The sequence below is a fragment of the Pundamilia nyererei genome, unplaced genomic scaffold, assembly GCF_000239375.1.
Source record: "Pundamilia nyererei isolate P.nyererei 1_Seehausen unplaced genomic scaffold, PunNye1.0 scaffold00411, whole genome shotgun sequence".
Classification (NCBI taxonomy): domain Eukaryota; kingdom Metazoa; phylum Chordata; class Actinopteri; order Cichliformes; family Cichlidae; genus Pundamilia; species Pundamilia nyererei.
Genome location: NW_005187812.1, coordinates 75,016 through 102,375, shown reverse-complemented (window position 1 = coordinate 102,375; position 27,360 = coordinate 75,016). Strand labels below are relative to the sequence as shown.

Here is a 27,360-nt window from a genome sequence, read left to right as displayed (position 1 = left end):
CTCCTGTCTACTTTCTCGGACAATCCTACTTTTGCTTTGCTAAGATATTACTTTGAATGCCTGCATTTCTTCATTCCACCATCAAATTTTCTTGTCTTCTTTTTTCTGTTCAGAGGATTTTCTTTCTTGACAGTTTCCCCCACCGTTTCTGCTGTACTTTCCCAGTCATTTGGCAATTCTTCACTTTTTACTCAGCTCCTCCCTGAACTCTGTGCAACATCTTTCCTTCAACTTCAACCATTTAATCGCTGCCTTCACTCTCCTCCTCTTCTTGACTTTGAAAGTCATGCTACAGATTAACTTCCAGTGCGCTCTAGCTACATTCTCCCCTTTGATTTCCAACTATAAACTCACAATTCCATCTGACGCTCTCTTCGACTCCACAAACCTATTCACATGTTCTTCTTTCAAGATGACTCCTACTCTATTTCTCTTCCTATCTACACCATGACGTAAGGCAGAGGAACGTAGTTAAAGCTATGACTGTAAAAAAAAAAAGACTATAAATGGCAAATAACTATAAATATTGTCTCTTTTTCTTACGTTTAAAAAAATAATATTATAGAATTATTTTCCCCTTTAAAAATTGTCTCATTTCCAGACATGGACATGAGAGATGATGATGAATAAAAAAAAAACTGTCAGAAACGCAAGCTTTCTAAAATACATGGTATTGTTTTGCTAAAGGTTGAATAATTCTCCTAAACGTATTTTTTGTTTTTGAGATGAAGCCTCACAGAGTTAAATACTTTCTAGTTATTTATCTATGTTTTAAGATTAAACATTAACTGAGCTCTATAGCTTCATAGTTTGTGTGGGCAAAGAGCAGCAGATTTTTTTTAGGTTTTTTTCTTTAGGTGTGCTTTGGTGCTCCAGTGTGCTGCGACTGTATATGCCAAACAGCTTTCACTTGCTTTCACACACTGGCTACACAACACGTTCTACAGGCCCACGTGGCCACGAGACCCGCCTCCCGCGATACAGCCTGCGATTGGACGGCGCTCCTATCACTCACTTCCTGTCAGAACAGGGTGGAGGAGACGGAGAGGGGGTGCTTGACGGGTGCACCCGCCCTTCCTTTATTGTGACCGGCTGGAGAGGAGTTATCAGTTATCCATGTTGTCCGTTGTAACATGGATAAGGAGAAAAACGACAAAGGTAAGCTGCTGGATTCAAACGACCTCTGGTCGTAGACTTTATTTAACAAGTTGCTCCCAGTTCGTCTGGGTGTGTTGCTGAATTCATTCAAACAATTGATGGAAGCTGTGTGCTGGGCTTTATTTACTGCCTACATTTTTAAATAACGCTTTAATGACACTAAATTCCTATTGGTTCGTTTGTGATATTTACTCTCCCCAACTCTCTGTAGTTGTACCTTTTAGTAGTCTTTTGGTGCGTGCGTGCGTGCGTGCGTGTGTGTGTGTGTGTGCGTGTGTGTGTGATACTGTGTAGTGACTACGCTGTCTTCAGTTGCATCTACTCTGATATTTTCATTTCATTTTCCTATTTAGACATTTTAGTGTATTTTCTTTAAAGTATTTTACATGTTTTGTGTTATTGGTAAATATTAAAGGACATTAGAATAAAGCTACAAAGGGCCATGTGGTAACACAGACGAAGGCAGGAAAAGGAGGAGGCAGGGAGAAAGAGGTGTGATTAATTGGTAGACCTTGGGTGTGTGATGCCTGTGTTTGGATACTGCAGGCTGCTCTCAGCATCAGCAGCCCTGCAGGAGGAGGAGGAGGAGGAAGGAGGGGGTGAAGAGGGGACCAGCTGGGAGCATGGATCTCTGTCAGCTTTCCCAGCTGTGACTTCCAGACAAGTGGTCGTCGTTGAAATGAAAAGAGCAAAGAGAGGCCAGTTAACAGACTGATTCATTAAATTAAGATTTCTCAACATGAAAAAAACGCTCGGGAGAAAGTCGTTTAAGGCAACGTTACTGTTTTTTAATCCACTTTTGATCGATTAGAATGATATATCCAAAGAAAAACAAGTTTATGTTTATCAATGTATTTATGGTTATATGCCATCTAGAATCCAAACATATCAGAGGTGATTTCCATATTTGTTTTAAATTTTGAACACATTTGTTTCAAGAGGGTTAAGACATTTTGCTAGTGTTGCCTCGTGTCTTAAAGAGACGCACAGGCATCAGCTAATCTGGCAACCCCCACCCGGATGCAGTTATTCAAATACAACAGAGCAATTAGACAGACGAAACATGAGATGAAGAATAATTAGGATGGAACAATTAATAGGATTAAAAAAGTCAGCTTGCACCGGAGATGACTTCTAATAAAAATGATCCCTTTAGTCACCTTTGAAAATGTTGAAATTGTAGTGATCAGTTACTCAGCCAGTTTGAAGAAACCCCAAATCAGCTGTTTTGTATATTAATGTTCATTTAATGAAGTCCTCTAAAATTTTTACTTTTTTACTATTTTTTACTTTGTTCCTCAACAAACAAATCTTTATGATGACCGATTCAAAGATATACTTCAAATGAGAAGCACTGATTCTGTTTCTTTGTCTTTGTGTATGAAAAGTTGTAACCATTTTACACACGTTCATGTTCACATTACATTACATTTGAACAGTCACCACATGGTTTAAGTTTTAAGAATTTCACAATTTTTAACTTATTTCTTTACTTCTAATCTGGCGTGTCTTTATCATTCTGTGACATTAACCGAGGGAGAAAGAACGTCAGAACAAATGACAGAGAGAGGAGAATATTTCCAGATATTATTACATCCAAAGAACCATGATAGACATAAAAGGCCTCGAGTAGTTGCTGTGAACAGGGGTTGTGGCCAGTAATTCCTTGCCTATTCTGTCATTTCCATGTTAATTTCTATGTTTACAATTAAAAGCCCCCCTATTATTTATAATACTATTAATTCCACAGCTCAAAATCCTATTTAGTAGTAATTTGTTAGTAATTGAGTTATTTAGGTTTGTGAGTTATAAGTAGATCAGTGTTTACAAATAACAGAAATCATATTAAATAACAACCAGTATAAATAGCTGATGATTATATGAGCAGCACCATATACAGGATGGGGCCATTGCCATCTACAAGCTGTGTACTTTAGACTGCTTTTCCAGTCTGTGTATAACTGACAGTTTGGTACCCATTTGATATTCAAATAGACACATATGCTGTGGTACCTAAAATATCAGTAACCTTTCAGATAGCAGGCATCATGCTGGCCTACACAGACATTTCTGACTTCTGTTTTGTTTGTGGGTTAATCATGTACAGTTATTCCCAGACTCCTTCTTGCTTTTTTTAAACCCCTGTTTGTATCTCTATCTGTCTGATTTTTGTTATGTCCTGGATTAGTTCAAAGGACAGACCAGCTTCCCCACAGCCAGTTACTGTGTGACAACAGACAAAGGCAGGCAAACAATCTGTAAACATCCTGTAGACTGAATGGAGCTTTGAGCCAACAATGTAACCTGCACATGCGGAGGAAAGGTGAGAGGTGAGATTTGTAGCACACACTTTGTAGTTTCACTGGAGAGTTTTAGAATTCCTACAACAAATGTTATTAATAACTGGAAAAAGCTATTGTATAATGGCAGAAAGAACCTTAGTGAACTGGTATACCAGTTCTCACCACTTGTTATGACTAAAACAAAGCAGCGTCTGAGAAACTTGTCAAAGTTTGCCTTAAGTCAGTGAGGTGTTTACAGTTAATGATTTAAATTTGTTTTGTTGCTTCAGTTGAACATGTTCTAGGGCTTAAAATATAGTCATTAAAGAATAGGAGTAAGGCTTCAGTCTTAGAAACCAGTCAGCAACTACCAGTCGCTAGGAAAAAAATGTCTTCTCTGTTGTTGGTAGTCGCTAAGTGAAACTGGTCACAACCCTTACTCACACAAGTTGTGAGTGAGGGTTGAGGCAACTGAGAAGGAATCTCTAATTGCTCACCTTTATGTGAGCAATTTCACATTGCAACTGTCAGCAGTCACTCACCAAACAGCTGGGGGCAGCAGCTGGTCTCCAAGCCTGTGAATGAATCTTCACCCAGTTTGGTTCAGGCACAAGGTCACGATTTACTTACTGGTTGGGTTAGGCATTAAACCCTACATCGTTAGAGTTTAAAGACCAAATCATTCTTCATTTACTTACATAGTTATAAATGCAGCTGCCTGTAAGCTGCAAGGATTGATAAACATTGTTCAGCTTTCCTCTTTTGTCCATTGTCCAGACTGCTGAGGCTATAGCTTAACAGAAACCTGACTCTGGCATGAAAGGCATGACGACAACAACAGAAAACAAATGAAAGAAATAGTAGTCACCAGTATTGACGGTGTATGTGTGAACGAGTGAACAGTATTCTGCCAGACTGGTGAAAAAAAAAGAGTTCCAGTGGGACAGAGGAAGAGCAAATATTGATCATTCAGAAACACAGGGCCCAGGTGTCTCCATTTACCCTGATGCTATGTTCCCCCAACTACTGGAACAGCCTGAAGAAACACACATAAACAGGACAGAGCAAGAGGGAGTAGTGTAAGGACTCTTGACTGATGACTAATTAAGTATTACCTTAATCCAACGTAGTGTTTTTGTTGGTTTTTAAAATTCCTTTACATGCAAGTTCAAAGAACCCATTAGTCCTTCGCTGGATGAGGTACAAATACTGCCACGTCTTCAACGTCCTAATGCAGATTTTGTCATTCTGCTGTTATCTCTCAGCAGCCCCTATCTGAATCATTCAGAGGCTTAATTATAGCTTGAACTATTCCTTTGCTCACTTCTAAGAATGCAAACTTAAAAAGTCCAGTATAGCAAAATTCCAATGAGGAAAAGTTCAATATAATATACATCATCTTTGGCATATCTTTTCAAACACTGTGGTTCATATATTTATTCCTATTTACACTCACTGGTTTTGAGTCTTAATTACCTCAGCTCTGTTAATGCTGTTGGTTCTGCTAGTGACATCATCACTATTGGACATCTGGGTCTGTTTGGGTTTGTGTGTTGAGGTGTAACAATGCAAGATATAATTCAAGCATGCACGATACATATTTATCTTGTTACAGGACTCAAACCACTGCTTTATTTATTTATTTTGGGTTTCCTTGATCAGGTAAAAGTCATTTTCTAACTAATCGGTGTGCCCTCCTTGTTTAACTTTGAACAGCTGTGTTTCTTTTGACCTCTCTTCTTCTTCATCCTCAGCACAATTTCCTTTGTCCTCTCTTTTGTCCATTTCCTCCTTTTGTTGGTTCTCTCTCTCTTAAACCCCCCAACCCCCACCTTTGGTATGTGTACCGTACTGTGCTTAGCTTTAGGCCAACATTTCCAGTCTGCTCCCTATCCTCCAGTGTCTCTCTCAGTTTGTATAAATCTCTGTCTTCAATCCTGCCTGCAGGTGGGGACTCTACACTCATAGTTAAAAGTCAGGAGGAAAAAAAGAAAAGATGAAATATTTGCTCTGCAGTGTGTGTCTGTGTGTAGTGAATTACAACCTGCTAATGGCCTCAACAAAGAAAGAGTCAATTATAGTCAATGACTGGATCTTGAATCTGAATCTGAAAAAGTTGCTAACAAGCTCTTAGAGCAGAACAATACGTCTAAATAATTGTTTCCAACCCGAGGAGGCATCCACAGAGCACAGCTGCCTTCCTGCCTCACTCTCTCCTGATGTCTGCTTCTTCTGGCCTGTCAGCGCTTGTGAGAAGACTGAAAAGAAATGAAAGAAATGCATGATTGTAATGCCTGTGCTGCGCAGATAGACTGCCTAATTTCAAGTCGGGACACGGCCGGGATCTGCAGCTCACAAGTAATGTGTTTGGATAATTCAGTGTCTGTCAGTATGAGCCCAGAAAGCCATCATTCCTTTTCATTGCTTAGGTGGTGGTTGCTGGTGGAGGTTTGTAGCAAAACTGAAACATCTATTTATTTGACAACCAGATGTTTTCCAGATATTCAATTTCAATTCTATTTGTGGAGGAAGAGTGGTGTATGTTCACAGCGTTGTACAGCGCCATGAAAAAGTATTTGTTCCTTCCTGAGAGCCATAGTTGCCTATATTCTTCACCTGATCCCTGCATGAATGATTCAAGCAACCCATCTGCAATCACACTTAAACAGGCACATACACAAATGCTTACATCAACATTTGTTCCAAATGCACTCATTTACGTGACCACGCACATAAACTGAAATCCTATATTTTCCAACAACTCTTTAAGTAGCGATAAAGAAATATAGAAAATAAAAATGACATTGGTGAAATAGCAGCAAAGTGTGTGGCACCTGAGATGATCATCTTCTAGGTGAGCGATTGAAGCAACTATGAGTGAGATTGCAGATCTATGACCTGGTAGTAAATACCAGAGCCATTTACCAAGAGGCTCTGGTGAATCTGAGCCCTAGAATATCAGGTTAATTAGTGATGGGCCATGAATGTGAGGCTGATAAAGTGCTTGGAGTGTATACACTAAAGCACTATTAGGAATATAAGGTGAAGTCTGATGTATAGTGTTTTGTCAGTTCAGTTCAATTCATTTCAATTCAATTTTTATTCTTACAGCACCAAATCACAGCAACAGTCACCTCAAGGCGCTTTATATTGTAAGGTAGAAGCTACAATTATACATACAGAGAAAAACCCAACAATCATATGACCCCCTATGAGCAAGCACTTTGGCGACAGTGGGAAGGAAAAACGTCTGGCAGAACCAGGCTCAGGGAGGGGCGGGGCCATCTGCTGCGACCTGTTGGGGAGAGAGAAGGAAGACAGAATAAAAGACATGCTGTGGAAGAGAGACAGAGATTAATAACAAGTATGATTCAGTGCAGAGAGGTCTATGGACACATAGTGAGTAAAGAAGAAATACTCAATGCATCACGGGAATCCCCCAGTAGCCTGTACCTATTGCAGCATAACTAAGGGAGGATTCAGGGTCACCTGATCCAGCCCTGACTCAGTTTTAAGCCTAATCTTAAAAGTAGAGATAGTGTCTGTCTGCTGAAAACTCTGCCTCCCATCCTTCTTTTAAATACTCTAGGAACAACAAGTAGGCCTGCAGTGTGAGAGCAAAGTGCCCTAATAGGGTGATATGGTACTACAAGGTCATTAAGATAAGATGGGGCCTGATTATTTAAGACCTTGTAGGATTCTGAATTCTGGATTTAACAGGGAGTCACTGAAGGGAAGCCAATATAGGAGAAATCTGCTCTGTCAGGACTCTTGTTACAGCATTTTGGATTAACTGAAGTCTTTTAAGGGAGTTTTTAGGACATCCTGATAATAATGAATTACAGTATTCCACCCTAGCAGTAATAAACGCACAAACTAGTTTTTCAGCTTTACTCTGAGACAGGATATTTCTAATTTTAGAGATAGAAAAGTGCTATATAATGGCCAGTTCATTGCATATTTGTTTTGGTGTTATTCATATCCGTATTAAATTATAAAGTTCAGTGTGAAGTTTTCTATGTTTGGTGAATAACTAACAAAATGTGATGTAAGTGCAACAGCTGGTTGAACCAACATGAATAAATGCTACAATCATTTTTGATTTAACTTGCCGTATTTAATTTACTAGAACAGTAAGTCCATTAATAAAGTAGCTTTTATAAATTTTATTTTAAATCGCTGAGCTCTTTTTAATCCTGTCTTTTAAAGATTTCAGTATATTAATGAATTAATTGATTATTTTAAAGATGTTGTTCCCTTTAGGGGTCACCACAGTGGATCATCTGTCACCCTGTGCTTTGCATCTTCCTGTGTAACACCAAATCTTCCTTTACTACAACCATGAATCCTCTCTGTGGTCTACCTCTTTTCCTGCTGTCTGGGAGCTCTATATTTAGCATCCTTTGTCCTGTATATAGGCAGTATAGCCACTATCCCTCCTCTAAATCACCCCAGTCTCGCCTTTTAACTTTGTCTGTAAACTGCTCAACCTGAGTTGTCTCTCTGATGTTGTTTCTCATGCCATGGTCATTTTGTTTACTACCAGTGGAAATTGAAGAAGTCACTTGGATAAGTGACAAAATGTTTCTACCACTGAAAACACTACGTTTGAATTTTTTTTTCTGAGTTTTCCTGATTTTCTTACCTGGATGTTTGAGAATGCAGCTTTCTTTACAAACTCAGTGATGCTGAAAAAAACTGTTCATGTATTTATTACATCTAGATTAAACTAGTGCAATTCAGTATTTGATAAAGCATATATCTAAGGTTGGATCGGGTGACTGTGAACCCTCCCTTCGTAATGCTGCAATAAGTTGAGGCTGCTTCTCATGATATACTGAGCATTTCGTCTTCACTCACATTTTTTTAACTCTATGTGTTTGTACAACACTTTGCATTTAATCATTGGATATGATTACTTTCTAGCTTCTATCATGTCCAATCAGTTGCAGCAGATGGCTGCCCTTCCCAGAGCCTGGTTCTGCCAGCAGTTTGTTCCTGTTAAAAGGGAGTTTTTCCTTCCCAGTGTCTCCAAGTGCTTGCTCATAGGTGGTTGTCTGATCGTTGGACTTCTTTCTCTATTATTGTAGGGTCTCTAGCCTACAATATAAAGAGCCTTGATGTAGCTGTCAGTGCTTTTACTACAGCTCTGCACATCACCCCTGTTCTTGTACCAGTACGCGTCTCCCTCATTTCTTAGATATCCTCTCACTCTCCAAGTTTGTATTAAACAGTCTGAATAAGAAGTCTTCTGCACTCTCTCCAGGACAACTCCATACATCCACAGGTATCTGGTCTAACTGCTTTAACACTCTTCATCCTCTTCATAGCTGCCCTCACTTCATTCTTACTAATCCTCTGAGAAGTGAATATAGTAAAAGCATTTATATCTATACATGACCTATGTTTATGATTTATAAAAAATGTAGATGTTCTTGTGCAAGATTTTTAATCCCGAAGAATCTTTCAAATGCCGTATGAAGATAAATAGTAGCTTCAGGTGATAAAGACTGTCTAAGTCAACATTTGCTCAAGTGTAATAGAGTTGCATGTATGTGTAATAAGTCAGCATGTCAGTGAACCAGGTTAGGGGGAGTTCTTCTCCATTAATATGTCAGATGCTATCCAGATTGTGCTGCAGGGTACGTACACGAAAAGCATTAGTGAGAAATACTGGAAAGGGGAGGGTTTCATCCTATGTGTTTGTGTAAAAGCAGAATATGTGAAGAGTTTTAACAGATGAAAAACTGCTGGTGTGAGTCACAGTCTTAGGGGGTATGAGCTGAGTGTTGAGGTGTCTATGACTGTGTAGTCTTCCCACAGTTCAGCAAGGTTGGCACACAGGAGTGCCTTTGTCTTAATCTTCCTCTGTCTTTCTCATCCACTCTATAAAATCTGCCCATCAGAAGTCCTCACAGATTACCAAGATTTCCATTCAGTCTCTTTGCCTGTGACCTCTTTTCACGTTTACTTCTACTCCACTTAAGTCTTATGTTGTGATTTTTTTTAGGTGCTGTGTATAGTATTTTAGAGATAATGCATATGAATAGGGTATAAAAAAAGAAGAGTCCATCCAAAACAGACTAATATTTAGACAAGCTTGATAAATCTCTACAGTATCATGGTAATTTTGGGCTCTTGATGATTTCTTTGAACTTTGAACCATTGTGGAATAGTTGTGCAGCATATACTAATGACTTTAATGCATGCATAAATGTAAAGACTTTTAAAAACAACAATTAGGCAAACAAGTTAAAATACATTTTATGAAATAGAAATAGACATAAATCCCAACTAATATTTGGTAAAATGTCCTTGTACTCTACAGTTCCAATTATGAGAAACCATGGCAACCATCACTTGCTAGTCAGGAAAGGTTTCTTAATCAAGTACTAGATCACGCTTTCCTTTGGGATCAAATACTTAATTCACTCTATGGCAGGCAAATCAGTTTATAACTTTTATTTAATGTGTGTGTTATTTTTTAAATTGGTTGATATTCTATTTCCATTTGATATTCAATTTCTCTACATTATATGATAGAGGGCCACCAGACAAAAAGGTTTTTCTTCTCTTGCAGAATTCTAAAAAAACTCAGAGTTCTGAGATTAAAGTCAGAATTCTGAGTTTTTCCTCAGAATTCTGAGATTAAAGTCAGAATTCTGAGATTAAAGTCAGAGTTCTGAGATTAAAGTCAGAGTTCTGACTGTTTCTTCAGAATTCTGAGTTTTTTCTCAGAATTCTGACTTTTGCATTCATTGCACTTCTCACAAGAGGAAGTCTGCGGCTAATAATGCTGGCAAATGTGAGGCAGAGAGAAAAGCAAAGTTAGCACAAGGAATACATGTTGCAAAAGGAACACAAAACCGGGACCATGACATGCTGAGGTATCATCGTTACTGGTGATGACCATACCCGTAATCTTAACCATATGCTATTAGAATATCCTTGTTTTACATTGTTCTTCCAAGTCTTTTTAGTGAAGGGGCAAGGCCTAGAGTTGTGGCTAATACTGATAATGGCTTTAGACCTCAGAGGGTTAATGAATCTTCTTGTACACAAACCTTCCCTTACTAGAAAATCCAGGAAGGACATGTAAAGGGCATCTAGCACATGACTAAAACTTTCTGTTTTGAACTGTTTTTCAACCAAAATGAGATCTTTTAAAAATGCAGTTCCAATTGTTGTACAAAGAATAAATGGGTAGGATCAGCTTTGTTATTAGAGTCTGATCACAGATAAAGGCTGTTTATTAAAAGCCTGCAGGGGGAAGACTATGGAAAAAAGTAACTCTAGTCCCCCACAGAGAATGTAGACTAAGCCTCAACTCAGACTGAGAGTCAAAGAGACAGAGAGTATGGATGCACACACAAATCTTAGCTCATACCTATCTCCTTTGCATTCCTTTAGACCACATGCAGATGGAACAAGACATGTCTTTCCTGAGGCTGGAGTGTACTGACTGGATGGAATGTGATCCAGCAGATTCATGTCATCCAGTTCACTTCTACATGGGGATGAAATGCAGGAGATTCTCATGAGAACACAGACTATATTTAAAAAGAATGCACATAGAGCGTGCCTTGATTTTGGTGTGGGGACGTGTGTGTGTGTGTGTGTTACGCCCCCCTGCAGCCCCTAATCTCATTGCAGTGCCATTTTTTTTTACTGTTATTATTATTTTTTTAAATATAAGTGACCCTGGGGCTAGAGAAGAAGGCCACAGATTGTGCCTCGTCTAGCTCCTCAGTCTGACACACAAAGTTTCAGGATGTATAAAACTGAAATCAGTTAGATAATTTAAACAGAAGCTCTTTATTTACTCACGATCGCCCTTTCAGGATTCTTCCGCTATTTTAATTAACCCGAGAAAGGCAGCAATCAGTTTTCTAAATGTTTCTGGACAAAAAAAGATACCAGCATGTGGTTAACTTAGTTTAACATGAGCCTCACCAGGAATCTTGATTTTTCTTGGGCCCTGTCATGCCCTATAAAGCAGAGGTCCTTATGCTTTTTCAGCTCAGGACCAAACAGGTTTTTCATTTATCTTCCAAAATATGAGACTCAAATGCAAAGAGCCTCCAAGATATCTTTAAAAAAACAAACAGTGGGGAGCTTTTTTTGTCCAGGTCTGGGACACACTGAGGTTACAGACAGTAATGAATTACTTAATTCCTTATAAAACACACAAGATTCATTTCAGTTCATATCAATAATATAAAATGGTATCAAACACACACATAATGCAACATTTTCAAAGACATTCGGTTATTTCTTCTTCTTTTTTCCTGGAGTCTGTTGCTTCCGTAGCTTCTCTGGAAACTGATGCATTCCTTGAACAGTAGATGCTGATCAGTACTGTTAGTGTTGTATTTCTCCTTTTGCAGAGGTCGATTCCCACTTCAAATTCAGGTGAATTTGTCATTTAATAAATGATTTTTCACAGACAGCCTTCTTAAATTCGAAACTGAATACTGCAGAACTAAATACCTTTTGAATGACTTAAGTCCCAACCCAGTTTTACTCTGTTGCAATCACCACAAGGTCGACAGGAATACACAGACACACAGGGTTATCATTTTTACATTCAGACGTTGTTACTGTGCTCCTCATTTCGATTACTGATTCAGAAAGAAAACAACATGCTAATAAGAAAGTGAGAAATCGTATTAAAAGTGCAAGAAACAAAACAAAACCAATATAACACTGCCACTGCAAAGTGGTTAGGGGCTGCAGAAGGGCCTAACAGTGTGTGTGTGTGTGTGTGTGTGTGTGTGTGTGTGTGTGTAGTGGGACTAACAGTAGGGAAAATTTCAGTCAAAGAAGTGTTACAATTGCTGTAGGTCGAAATATCACTTCCTACTGTGATGACTCACTAATTACATTTCACCAGTTGTTTAAATAAATGAGTCAGCCCTCTCTCTATCAGTAGTTTCACTGTTTTTGTTTGATGTAGTAGGCATCACTAAAAACACTAAATAGTAGTGCAGTGCTTTTATTGGCAAATAAGGTATGAATTTGAAACAGATGTAGAGTAAAGTGTATAATAGCTGAAGTAGGTATTTCATTTGATAAATATTCAATAAAATTAGAAATAGAATTTATGCGAAAAATTATTTTTAATTGCAACATTAGTGTGATCTGCCGTTGGTGTGGTCTGCTCTGCCTCCTGAAAGATATCTTTTTGTTCATGCCACTGCCTCCAAACCATACATCATTGCAGCAGATCTCACTACCAGCTTGTAAACCTTCCCTTTCATTCTTCTGCTGTCCTTCTGTCTTAAATCACCTCCAACAACGATCTCTACCTACTCCACCCTGCATGTTTAGTCTTCTTTGCTTCTTTTATACACCATCCAATATGGATGGCTACGCACAGGTATTTGAAACTCACCTATCTGCTTATTTCCACTGCTCTTTAGATTGCATTAGTTATTGTTAAAATACGCTGATTGTGACTTTGTTTATGACTTAGTGCATTGTTAGGATTTTCCCTTCCCACTGACGCATTATTGCAATTGTGCTGTCACTTGGGCTTTGTTTTTTGATCTTACTAACATTTTGCACATATAAAACGTATCTGCCCAGCCGATAATCTATATTGCACATAAAACATGTAAATGCTGTAGAGTTAAGGTCATCCTGCATCTAACAGTAAGATGCAATTAACGTGATAAAACAGTATTAAACATGTAGTAGGTTTTTTATTTTTTTTTAAAGAAGGATCATGGTTTGTATTTTTGTTGACACCAATTTCTCTTTTTAAACTTGCTGAATTGTTTCATTTTTTAAGGATTTACGAATACATTGTGGTTTGGGCTAAATGGTACTTGTTTAAACAATAACTTTGCACACTGAAAATTGACAAGCTGGCAGACACCTCTCACTAATGTCCTAGAAAGCATTCACCAGGCTGTATCAGCTTCTTTTTGTGTAAATGCACAATTGCAATGGCATGCCTACTACTAACTGTAACACTACTGAGTCTGTTAACTTTAGTGGCAAAGTAAACTGGTTACTAGACTGCTGTAGAGAAGTGCACTGCAAGGTCAGAATACATATTTGCAGTGGGAGAGGAAGTCCTGAAATAACAAAAATTACCAAGAAATGATGATGACTATGTCTGCTGTCCTTATCATCTTGAACAAATAATGACGTATATCATTAAATACACCATTAAATACACATCCTTTCCAATTATTTGTTCATTTAATTCAATTCAGTTTTATTTTTGTAGCACCAAATTGCAACAACACTCATCTCAAAGTATGCATTGTAAAGATCTATGTATGTAACATGAACAGCGGTGAACCATGTAGTTTTCACTGCATATAGAGTGTCTGAAAAAGTAGCAGGTTCAGATGAAAGAGCAGTCCATCCCAGTGGGCCATACGTGTAAATGAGAAAAGTGTGTGTGATTGTCCAAGGTCTGATCCCGACCTGGTCTCTCTACCATCTCAGAGAGAGACCCCCAGATGTGTTGGGTGCCCATTAGAAACAGATGTGACGAGGGAATGAAGCACACACAATCAAACAAGTGTTTCTACTGTATCATTCAATACTCCCTCAAAAATGATTCTTTAGAGCTTATCAATTCTCAAGGCCATTATTTGTAAGTACATAGTTCTTTTTTTTCTCCCTCTTTCTTTCAACACTTTGTATTGGCCATGTGTGTCTTTTTGGCAAATTTAGTAGATGTTAATTGGCAGGACCTGGCATTTCTTTCCATTGTGTGTGTGTGTGTGTGTGTGTATGCATATGTTTCTGTCTTTCGACTACTATTGGTATATGTGTGTCTTTAGCTGGCAGGCCTGTTGAAGTCATTACTTATACGAGGCCCGCGTGCTAACTGCGAGGCTGAAAGTCAATTTCACGCGAAGTTTCCATTCTGTTATTATTGTAACCCACTGCATTCCTCCTCTCTCTTCATGCAAATGTCAGCTATTTTGGGGCTCCCTTCACCATATTTACCCTGAAAATCAGTGTATCACCCCCTAACAAAATAAATAAAAAAATAAGAGGTAGACGAAAGAAAAAGCAGGAAAAAATCATTGGATACACCTGGGAAGGGCAGCTGTGGTATTCCCATCTTGTTTTTTGTAGTGTGTGCTTAGTATTTCTGAAAATACACTGCTCAAAAGAATGCATCCGATCTCAAATCAAGATATAGATAGAAAAACAGCTAATGTACCACCGAAAACATGATCACCAGCGTCTACTCCCCGGACTTTCAATTTGTGACTGTTGCAGGCTCATATTTCTGCTGTGGGAGTTTTGTGTCATACTGCTAACTGCTGTATACATACTACCTGATGCTAGCATAGTGCAGATATTGGGCACATGTATGAGAGAGCACATAACTGGAGGCTGCTTACATTATAGCTGTGGACTTACTCATTCAAGGACAGGGCTCTCTAAATTTCACCAGTGTTCAACCAGGGGAGCAATACAGGGTTAGGGTTAGAGCACAAAAGCACTAACTCTCCTTGGTCAGTCTGACCATATGTCCCTGCTTCTAGCATACACCCCAGTCAGGAAAAGGGCTCCCACTAATTAAGATTACAAAAACATGGCCTGAAGCTAACTCTCACCAGCTGCAGGAATGTTTCCAAAAAACAAATTGTATAATTTTTAACCACTAGAGGACTACACAGCTGCAGATTTGGGCTACACCAAATTCTCCGTGGAGTCAATGTGAAGAGAGGCATATTTGAGGATAAGCCAGCTTACAGCCTGAGGACAGAGGACCACCTAAACAGCAAAAACAACACACAGGTATGGTGAAGGATCCACCACATCACTAGCTACAAGTCTGGCAACCTTTCAGCTACTGAGGGCAACGCCTTTCTGGCAAAAGAGTTAAAGCTGTTCTTTGCCCACTTTGAGGCTGTCTCAGCACCACTCCATCACCCACACCAGTCTGAAGCTCCAACACATTTATGATGAAGGAGTGTGCAGTAAGCCGAATACTGAGCACAGAGAACACTAGGAAAGCTGCTGGACCTGATAGTGAGGCTGGATGGGTGCTGAAAGACTGTGCAGACCATCTGGCTAGGGAATTGACCATGGTTGTCAACCATTCGCTCACTCTTGTCACAGTCCACCATTCCACTCTTCTTAAAGTCCTCTGTCATTATCTCCCTGCCACAAAAGTCCACTGTAAACAGATTAAATGATGACCATCCAAGTGGCACTCACATCCTTTGTCATGAAGTGCTTTGAGTAAAGTCACATCATTGCCAGCAAGTTCTTGAGCGATCCTTGGACAAACATCAGTTTGTCTGTAGCACCAGCAAATCTAAAGAGGATGCTGTTGCCTCTCTCCATTCTGCTCTGGTCCACCTGGAGCACCAAGCGGTGTATACAAGGCTGCTCTTTGTGGATTGTAGCTCAGTCTTTAACACGACCCTTCCACCATAGACTGGTGTCCATGATCAGAGCCTCTATGCTGTCCTTTGAGCCCGCCATTCCTAGCCACTGGTTGGATTTCTTGATTTCTTCATCCACTTCCTCTAAATGTTGGTAGTACATCCCATATTGTCCGTAATAGTAATAGCATGTGTTTTTTTTTGGAGCAGTTCATTTTAGGGGGGGTATCTTCCTTATGTATTCGCAGATGCTCAGTGCTTTATCTTGAATTGTGGTATGGACACTCACTAATCCTTAAGTAGGCTCTCTTTGCTTTGTTTATAGCGCCTCAGGGTAGGGCTGTTCGATATAACGATATATATTGGATGACGATATAAAAACGTCTATTGTTTCATTTTACGCTATCGTTTGTTTCGTGGTGTCGCAAAATAAACTGTTTACGGCAATATTCTTTTCACCGTTTTGATGGTCACTGTAGTGGCTATGTTAATTTGTTAAAGTTCTCTCTTTCTCTTATATTTAATATAACCAAACTCTGGACGGACAAGAGCCTGTGTTTATGCGTTGTCGTTAGCAACAATGACAGTAATACGGAGCCCGGCAAGTGACATGGGAGAAAAAAAAAATTAAGACAAACTTTTGTGTGTCCGCTTGTTTATTTTCCACATAAACATTTCAGAATAAAGCTCAAGATCCTGTTGAGACTTTTCAAAATAAACTGAATCACGTGAAAGAGTATGCAGTGTGTTTACGGATGAAAACCAAAAAAGAGCCATCAGGTGCTAAGAAATACAGCTTGGACTCAAACGTTAGAACAGGCTTTTCCCCGCAGCACGCCGTGTAATAAATACTCACAAAGAAAACGACGGCCGTTACAACTTATGTCTAAAAATGTATCGTTTCATGCATCGGTTAAAACATTCGACTCCAGGTACACGACGCCCAGCTGGAAACACTTCACGCAAGTCGAGCTGCCCGAGATTCACAGAATTTACAGAAAATGTTAATTTTTGTGATTTACAGTATATTGTTATCGGGACGATAGATGTCTTATATCGGGATATGAGATTTTGGTCATATCGCACAGCCCTACCTCAGGGTGCTTTAGGTGGCGACCTCCATGCATTATGAGGAGTTTTCGCATGTCAACATCACTATCTCCCTCTGTGGCTACCTTAATATTCCAGCTAGGTATCCGGTGAATTGTAGGGTATATGTATTGATGACTTCTTATTTCTACCATTCAGCTGGCCTCTCAGTACCTGTCTTACCTTTTGGAGGTATTTGGCGGTGGCAGTGGTCTTTGTGCATCTTTATGACCGCTCCCATTGGCCTATGACAGTCCTATAGATCTCCTTTTCTGCCTTCTGCCAACTCCATCCCTTCAGTCTGGATCACCCTCTCTTTGCACCTATTAGGTCACAGTTATCCAGTCCTGATGTCCTCGCTGTAGATCCAGGTGAGTTGGATAAATGAGTTAATGTGTCAAGCTGTTCTCTTGACATAAGAGGGCTTTCTGTAAGAGGGCTACAGATGCAGTGGAGGAAGCACACTTGGAGGCAGGAATTTTAATCACCTGATATGTAATTTATTTACAAATGCTGACAACAAGGCTGCTCAGGTTGGTGGTATGGACAACAACAGATTAAAAGTATACAAAAAAAAAACTTAAAACAGCTGAGAAGCAACTCAGAAATTAATTGAAACAAAAAACAAAGCTATGCCCATGGCAACTTGGCTATTAGCCAGCACTTGAGTGTTACAGTGCCACCTTAAACTCTCCCTCGGGACTTCAGCTAAGGCTTATAAAGCTTAAACCGCTCCCCAGATTAAAGAATGCAAGGATTTATCAATGAACTCACTTAATACATATTTTTACACAAAGCATGACAATATTTTATTTACCACATCTGAGGCTTTTACAAATAACCACAAGTACACAAGATTGTTTACAATGTTTAAAAGAGTGATCATGACCATCATTAGATAACTGTCATAGCTGTGTTATGTTAAAGTGGTTATTGAGCCATTAAATTCATAAACAATGCTTTTAAAGGCTGTATTTGCAATGCAACAGTTTTCATTAGCAACTGAGTGAAACCAGAGTACCACTAAGCCGAGGGCAGTTAGAAATGTCATAATGCCAGTGTCTGTGAAGGTTCTCAGTCATCCAGGTCATCACAGTCTAAACCAGTGGTTCCCAAACTTCTTTTGCTGAGCCCCCCCGTTTTACACGATAAAGGTTTGCGCCCCCCGCGTGCACACGCGCACGCACGCACACATCCTCCAACCACACACCCATATTTTGCTCCATTGCGGTTTATTTCACACCTCAAACACTTAGTAAACAATTAAGCAAATACAAGTAATCTGCAATAAATTACAGGTAGTAATAAAATAAACTACTAACTCTTTTATGTTACGTCCACAACTACACGGGTATTTCTGAAAACGCAGCTGTTTCGTCCACACGTAAACGGCATTTCGAATCACCGAAAACAGATTTTTTAAAAACTTCTTCTTTGCATTTACGTGTGGACGAGGAATACAGAGTTCGTCACGCAACATCAGAGGTATGTGCCTTTTTCACGTCATGCTGTACATCAGGTTATTGTTTACATGAGATGAATTGCAGAATGGCAGATACAGACAAAATACTGTTAATCTGACTATCTGCAGGTTTTACACGCTTACATACACACGCAGTTACTGTCCCTCCATTTACAAAGGCAGAGGCGTCATGGTGTAATTATTTTACGTGTAGTTTTTTTTCCTGTGTAATAATATTCAACATTGCTATCTAGAGCGGGTGATATAAGATTTTTTCATATCACGATATGTTTTTTTCATTTCAGGCGATAACGATATCTATCACGATATAAGCCAAATAACTATATTTGTAAGATTTAAATGTGCCGTTGCTCACAAGTAAAATGTGAAATAATCAGCAGCTTGTTTTTATTTAAATATTTATTTCCCATAATAAGTTCAACAGGGTAGATGTACTTAAGGAACATGAGACTTTTTCAGATAAATAAAGGCAAATATTGCAAACTACACAAAAGGCAGCCGCTAAAGCGTTTAAGTTTCAAAATAGAACAAACGAAACAGACTAAATTGTACATGCACCAGTTTATTATATTTCCAGACTTGCTTTCGGCACAATTTACAGTTTACGCTACTCTGTTTTTGTCAGACTTGAAATAGCCGAAATACCTTCACACTACGGAACTTCTTTGGCTCTTCCGTTCGACAATCTCTCCGGCATTGGAACCATCATCTGTTTTCTCTTCGGTCACGCTCGGTTGATTTTTCTAGTCGGCACACTCATTTCCTCCATTACCCGGGCGGTACGGTGGCTGGCTGCTTCCCAAACAAATACACATGTGCGGCTTGGCACTTGTGCTGTACGTAACAAGTCACGTGACGTGACACTGCGGCTGTGATTGGTTCGGCTCTGCGCTACTTAATTTGGATTGGCTGTTCTTTTTTTTTTAAGAGGACAAGAGCGGCGAGGTCTATCGCGATAGTTTAATTTTTCTATCGAGAAAAAGTTATATCACGATACATATCGTTATCGTTCTATCGCCCAGCTCTAGCGCTATCAATACATTTTTCAAAAAATGCCTCTCTGTGCAAAATAGGTTTAAAAAAATAAACAGCTGTGGGATACTGTTTGTCTGAGATTTAGACAGGGGGAACAAATCGTGGCAGGCTTAGCCTGATATTATTTGTATCCCACTGTAACTTTACTGTATAAAGTATAGTATAGTATGTATATCTCCAAAATGTCAGGAGTAGTTAGTCATTACAAGAAGTGTTTGTGAACTAAAAATCACGAATGTGGGATACTGTTTACCGGAACCAAATTCCTTGTATGTGTCTGCACATATACTTGGCCAATAAACACGATTCTGATTCTGATACTGTTTGTCCGTTATTCAAACAGCCCAGCGCTGCTCCCTACAAAGGGAAAACCAATTCTGCAGGGGAGACCTACCTTGGCAGTTATGCAGGTGAAACCAAAGGGAAGATATGCTTCACCATATTTTCTAGTCTTTGGCTTAGAATGAAGTTGGTTTGGAAACATATTCGCCGATGCTTCATCTCCTGCTTTGCGTTTCTGTAGGCGCCCGTGCTAGCAGTGTCCAAGCGTTTTGTCCCCCCCCTTTTCATCCCGCCCCCCCCCCCCCGCCATGGCTCTGCGGGGCGGGCCCCACACTTTGGGAAGGTCTGGTCTAAGGAATTTGGAAAGACAAGCATTTGGACTTGTTAAAGTTTCTTCTTTAAGGCCATTTGACCTTAGTAAATCACATGATAGGTTGGGGTTAGGTTTCACAATGGGTTCACCCAAAACCTTGGTTGATTGTGACCCACACCCATTTTCACACCTTGACTCTGTGATTAGGTAGAGGAATTAATAGGGGGTCTACGACCTCCTTGGGGACACTCCCATAGGGCTTAAATCTAGGACTCTCCACCAATGACTCTTAGAACTGAAGAGGTTTCTTGGATGAGAGGTGAAAAGTCCCAACACTTTTCTTTCCTATTCATAATGTCAGTGTTTGCAAAGTGATGATCTTGTAATGGTGCCCATTTAAACTGAGATGCAGCCACTTACTTAGGAACATATGATAAAACAGTATACATAATCAAGACCAAGAATCTCTAAATTTAAGTAAATGAAATGATTTGGGGCAATCAGCTAAATTCCATTAAATGGTAATGAGATGGCAAGAATTTGCAGCAGATATAATGTGAAATGATCTCATCTCCTTTCACGTACCCATGTTCTTTCACCCTTAGCTGGAGAAACGGTCTTGGGTTGTTTAGACTACCATTCTGCATCCTTGTGATTATGTGGTTTTTAAAAGCTGCAGTGCGGTCTTTGTCATGCACTCTGTCCTTCTGTCTATGGCAAGACATATGAAAGTCATCACCATTTTCATTACCTCATCATCTTCTCTCTAATACTCCTTTTGCCTCTCATTAGGTTGTAAATCTGAGGCTGAGCTCTCAGGATTTACTGCATAATTTGCGTCTTCAAAAATATGTGTTTCCTTTGGCGGTGTGTCTTCACCTCAAATTCTTGCCAAGGAGGAAAATAACAAAATCTTTTCAATGTTTGGACTTGTTTTCTCAGTATTGGCTTTTCAAATGGAGTTACCATGGTGTTAAAATCACCTACTGAAAGTAACCTGCCAGGCTGTCTCATAGTGAACCTTGCGTGTCACGTCATTATCTTAAACCCTTCCTATCCTTTGAACCTACAAGACATCTAGCTATGTTAGTTCATAAATATGTACTCTGTGAAATGTTATATCCTCCATGGTAATTATCTATTGCACAGGATTTACTGCAAGCATTGGCGGAGCAGCAATGGAATCAACTTTCAAAATAAAAACTGTCTGTTTTTCCAACATATTCAACTCATATTGAAAGAGGTTCTGTCAGAAAGACATATTTTGTTTGTGCCAATGCAATATGCCATCCACCCGTTCTCCACCATTCATAAGGGTTGGGTAGTGGATCTGTGAGTTAAACAAGTTGGCTTGGACAGCTTGACAAACCCCTGTCCATAGAGCATAACAGGGCATATCCACAGGAAGGCATACTGATCAGATGCCTAAACTACTGTTTGTGTCTGTGTCACAAAGAAGATGGTGATTTATAATTGATTACTTTGCTACTTTATTGTTAATACAGATAACTGAAATATTTTACTATGAGAATGTATGTTTTTTCACTACAGTTCATCCAAGCATGGTGCATTTGGTTAAACTCTTGAATCAGCTATTTATGAAACTTGTTTTTGTTTTGTACTTTAGAACTAAAGGAGACTACAGCGAGGCCTCTGTAATAGCAAGAATATAGGCATTTAAGCTTTTAATCAGATAGAGTTGTCCTTACATGGTTTCAGCTCCTTTGTGGGGTTTTTAAGCTACTTTCTTTGATACTTCAAGAACATGTGGTTCCTGTGCAGTTATGTACGTGTTTTATATTACACTGGTTTCCAGTTTATGCCATGTTTGAGATTAGATCTAAACTTCAAACTAATGTTTGTTTTCTTACTATTTCTTGGAAGAGACCAAAAGGAGAGTGTGTACAGAAAGAAAAAAGGCTAAATGTCTGTGAGAGGTTTGTGTGCTCCCACCATATCTGTCGACTGCCTAAAAACGTGATTTCTAAAGGGTTGTTTTTGTTTTGTTTTTATTTTAAGTTTTTTTTTCAGTTGCACATTAACTGACTTAATGGTGCAGTGTGCACAAAAACAAAGCTCATGGAAAATGCATTTTGAAACCAGTTTCTACAGTGCTGAAAATTCACTCTTTTGGCATTTGTATAAACATGGGGAAAAAACATCTTGAAGCTGCTGGTCAAAGACAGAATTGGGGTTCATCTTCTTTGGAAAATAAATGTGTTATAATCTCTATGAGAATCAGAAAAAAAAGTCAGTTTGCTGATCTGGAGCGTGCAGCTTTGTGTTAATACAATGCCAAAATCTTTGGTACATGCCAACAAATTCAGCCCAAAGGTCAAACCATGGAATGCTAAGAGAAATTACAAAAAACCCAAGAGCTGCATTTCAGACTCTACAGGCCTCGCTTAACATGTTAAAAGTACAATTAGAAAAAGTTGCATCTGAACAAACGCACAGATGAGGCCAATGTTAAGTTGTTTGCCCATACATATTTGTAAAAACCAAAAAAGTCAAATGTGAGGACATCCGTCCCATATCTAAAGGTTTGAATTAAATTAGGTCATGCATCAGGACAATGATCCCATACACAACACCAAACCTGTAGTGGGATGGCTTAAAAAGAAAGATTCAATGAAGTTGACTTGCCCTATGAAGTTTGTGCTGTAATGAGCCTGTTTTTTTCTTGCCAAAAGAATATTAGCTGGAGTATTATTTTATAACCTGTCAGCCCCTCTTTCCAATCCAAATATGGTCACATCTGATCTGGATTTTATTAGCAAGTACTAGCATACTTCTGCTGTTACCTTTAGGGGTTTCCTCAGTGGGTGATCTGCCTCCATCTCAGCCTATCCATAGCATCCTTTTCTGTCACACTGCATGTCTCCCTAACTACATCATCTGTGATCTTCCTCTTTTCCTCATTCCTGGCTAGGCCTGTGCAATATGACCAAAATCTCATATCCTGATATAAGACATCTATCGTCCCGATAACGATATAAATCACAAAAATTTAACATTTTCTGTAAATTTTGTGAATCTCGGGCAGCTCAACTTGTGTGAAGTGTTTCCAGCTGGGCGTCGAGTTTTTTAACCGATGCATGAAACGATACATTTTTAGACATAAGTTGTAACGGCTGCCGTTTTCTTTGTGAGTATTTATTACACGGCGTGCTGCGGGGAAAAGCCTGTTCTAACGTTTGAGTCTAAGCTTGATTTTTTTAGCACCTGACGGCTCTTTTTTGCTTCTCATCCGTAAATACTCTGCATACTCTTTCACGTGATTCAGTTTATTTTGAAAAGTCTCAACAGGATCTTGAGCTTTACTGTGAAAGGTTTATGTAGAAAATAACCAAGCGGACACGCGATGGTTTTACTGTCACTATTGCTAACGACAACGCATAAAAACACGTGCTTGTCCATCCGTAGTGTGGTTATATTAAATATAAGAGAAAGAGAGAACTTTAAGAAATTAATATAGCCACTGTCACTACCCGATCGGTACCACGCATGTGCAAAAGGCCACTAGTTCCGCTCGAAGCATTTTACGATAGTTACGGGTCAGAGTATCTGTTAAGATGTTAAGAATAATAAGTATCTCTTAAAATGTTTGCAATAATGAAACATTTCAATATAATGTAGACAAAAATGAAAAATAAAAAGATAGTTACAGATCAGGACTCGCCGATCCTTACTGCGCATGTGCAGTACCTTTTTGCGATGGGGATATTGAATCAACAGAACATTTATTTTGTGATTGTATATTCTGTAAAGCCCTGTGGATCGATGTGCACTACTGCCTTTTCCCAAAGATTCCAAACTTACTTGAATTTTCTAAAAATGATTTTATCTTTGGATCTCTAAGAAAAGAAAAGAAGCTTGAAAATGTTTTAAATGTAGTAATTATTATGGGTAAATTCTTCATTCACAAATGTTGTTTTCTGAAAACAAAGCCGTCCTTTTATATTCTTCACAAAGAACTCTGCCTCTTCTTCTCATCTATAAAGTTTATGGACAAAAAACAAGCTCTGGATCTGTATCATATGATTAATGAAATAAATCTGTTAGAAAAACCCCTAAGGTATAATCTCTTTTATGTCTTTTAGTTATCTTTTGTTTTGTTTTTGTTTGTTTGTTTTCTTTGCTTTTGCTTGGGGTTTTATTTATTTATTTGTTTGTTGTTGTTTGTACTTCCTGTTCATATAGAAGATATCTTTTATATGTTGGAATACAGCTTGTTCTGATACTATTTCAAGTTGGAAAAAAAAATCTTTGTAGAGATTGCCATATTTGTTGTACATTATATTTTTGTGCAATAAAAAAACCCAAAACATAACTGTCGCAATGTTGGCAAAGAGAGGAAGTGACGTAAGATTTGCACATGTGGTACCGATCGGGTTTCTGGTACGGATCGGGTAGTGACAGCCACTACGGTGACCATCAAAACGATGAAAAAATATAAACAGTTTATTTTGCGACACCACGAAACAAACGATAGCATAAAATGAAATGATAGACGTTTTTATATCGTCATCCGATATATATCGTTATATTGAACAGCCCTCTTCCTGGCAGCTCCATCTTTAACATCCTTTGGCCAGTATATCCATTATCCCTCCTCTGCACATGTCCACATCATCTAAACATGTTTCTCTAATCCTGCCCATCATGGTTTTCTCAGAGAAAACCTCAACACCTTCAGCTCTGCCTTGTGTGTTTTTTTCAGCATCACCCTGTTGAAATGTACCTCTTCCTTCTCACTCTTGTTGCTGTCCGTCTGTCACAAATCACTCCTAACACTTTCAATACTGCTGGCTCCTTGAACTAGCTTCAACAACTCTTTTGCAAAGCTTCATGATATGGCGTATAACCTTTATCCTCTGTATTTACTGCATTCTTCATAGCTGTCCTTCATAAAGTACTCAAACACACTATTCTACATTTGTTCATTATATTTAATTTTTTTCCAAAAATTTATCTTTTATCATTATCCTATATGTAGGGTTAGGGTTAGGGTAAGGTTAGAGTTAGCATCTATGATGACTTAGACCTTAAAGGGTTAAAGTGTGTCTAATAACATACTTTAATTTACAAATTGGAAGCATCATTGTACATGTCATATTTATCTTACAATGTTAATAGTCAGAATGTGGGTAATTTTATTAAATTTGAATGGTATCATTTGGTATCATGACCTATTGGTATGAAAAATGCTTATGTGCTTGTTTGAACTCTGGAACCTGGTTTCCAGACAGGAAATACAACTGGAATTTGGCTAAATGCTGGCTGGCTGGATGGAGCCTGCTCTGATTATTTAGACCCCAACAGAATGCCCTCTAGCTCGCACACAGAATTACTTTGGTTGGTTTCGAGCTGTTCAATTTTCTACCTGCATGCCAATCAGTGCTGTTTGCCAGCATAATGAATAATCCTGGGTATAAAGGTCAATACCTTGCACGGGTTTCATATCTCTCTCTCCAATCTCCAAACACACACACACACACACACACAATTATTTCCAGCAACGTCTGCACTATAAATATCATATGACAGTAAGCTGAAGAAGCATGATGAAACCTAACTCTGCTCTGTGTCCCACCTGCTCCACCCTTAATTCTCCTCTTGCACTCAGTGGAAAGAAATGAAGTCATTTCACTTCATTCCATCTCTGGGATCACCCACCACATTGTTGGAGCATATGGCTTTTATATTGGACTGGTGTGATTCCTTGTGCATGATGGATAGTGTTGCATGTATGCTGCACTGTAAAAAAAATCTCTTCAATTTAGATGACAGATTTTTTTTAATAATCCAAATTAGCATCAAGGGAAAAGCAAATTTGTTCAATGTAAGGCCTTAATAACAATATAAGGACTGGTTCCTTTGGAGCAGGGAGTTTTTGTTTCCTGCTGCCCCCAAGTGCTTGTTCATAGGGTGTTGTCGTTGATTGTTGGGTTTTTTTTCTCTTATTGGAGGGTCTTTAATTTATGACATAAAGTTGCTGTGATTTGGCACTATATAAGGAAAACCAAATTTAATGCTGGGGCCCACACTGGATTGCCCACTGTGCGCTGTGTGAGCAAATGGTAAGTGGACTGAACTTACTGCACTTTTGGCCGTACTATAAGTTTTTAAATCATGTTAGTGGCATTTAAAATAAAATAAAGTGTTAAAATAAAATTAGTTCTTCATTCATACTTAAGTTTTTATTCAAAAGAAAGATGGATATTTAGATTATATTTACAGAACGGAATTAATTCTAATAGCCACACTGTTTCAATAATGCAAATAATCCAAACTTTAGGGGAGCCAATGTTCTTGTGTGCATTGGCAGTGTGTTTGGGATTATAGTCACACTGAAAAATGACACCATTGTCAATCAGGTGCTTTCCAGATGGCATTCCATGGAGAATGATGATGGTATTTTTTTCTAAACTATAACAGAACCTCTACTGTGTTTTACAGACAATTATAGATGCTCCCTGTTCAACCTCCCCCCGATCTCCTTCATAGATAGTAACCAAAAATGTCAAATTTGGATACATCGCTCCATAACCCCTTTGCTGCTGATTTTTAGTCCAGTTCTTCTGTAATTTGGCATAACTCGGCCTTTCCTCCCTGTTTCCATTCCTTAAGAACTGTTTCTGCCTGTTTTTAAGGAGATGACTTTCAGATACAGTTTAAATGTCTAGATAATATTAGGCCTGCCACTTGTTCTGTTGCAGATCAAGCCAAGATATGCCACGTTTCAGCTAATATTTCCTGGGAATCACCTTGTTGACGCAAAAATATTATTTTATTCCAGTCAAACTCAGTTATCAGTTAAGTTTTTTGTATATTCAGCTAAAGAAATTGCAAGAAATTATTTGTTTTTGTGACAAACTGCTATTAACAAATTGCCTTATGATACAAATTAAAATGGGTTATTTGCTCAACTGTTTGTTATGTGTTGACAAAATCTTCATCTCTTAATTTAAGAGATGAACTTTCCCTTTTTCATCTTTGAATGACACACAGCTCGGTGTTATGTGGCTTAGGAAAAAAATCCTCTGAAAATGTTCGAGACTGGACTGGAAATTACTGAAAAAGCAGGCAATCCCCAAGCAAAAGTGTGGAAAACTATTGCTCAAGACCGCAAATTAGAAGACAGTTTGGCTCTTGGGAAGCAAAATATAAAGAAACAAGAACTGGCCTAAGACTTTTGCACAACACTGTACCTATCCTTGAATAAACTCATACTTCTTCTTCTTTTTTCTTTTTTTTGCCTGTCCCATTTGGTTCTTTAGCCGTCAGAATTGTTGTCTGAAGACCAACAAGGATACCCAATGGATTTACTTTGCCAAATGGATCATC

The 27,360-nt window shown here is 38.7% G+C and overlaps 1 protein-coding gene across 1 annotated transcript in view; it reads left to right on the top strand.

The window, feature by feature from the left end:
- Nucleotides 1-1,041: 1,041 nt before the first annotated feature.
- The window catches only part of afap1 (actin filament associated protein 1), a 100,081-nt gene continuing 73,762 nt past the window's right edge, over nucleotides 1,042-27,360 (top strand). Inside the window, exon 1 of the mRNA XM_005753182.1 lies at nucleotides 1,042-1,158. Within this exon, the coding sequence (XP_005753239.1) occupies nucleotides 1,134-1,158 (25 nt within the window). The 5' untranslated portion in view covers nucleotides 1,042-1,133. The remainder of the gene's footprint in view (nucleotides 1,159-27,360) is intronic.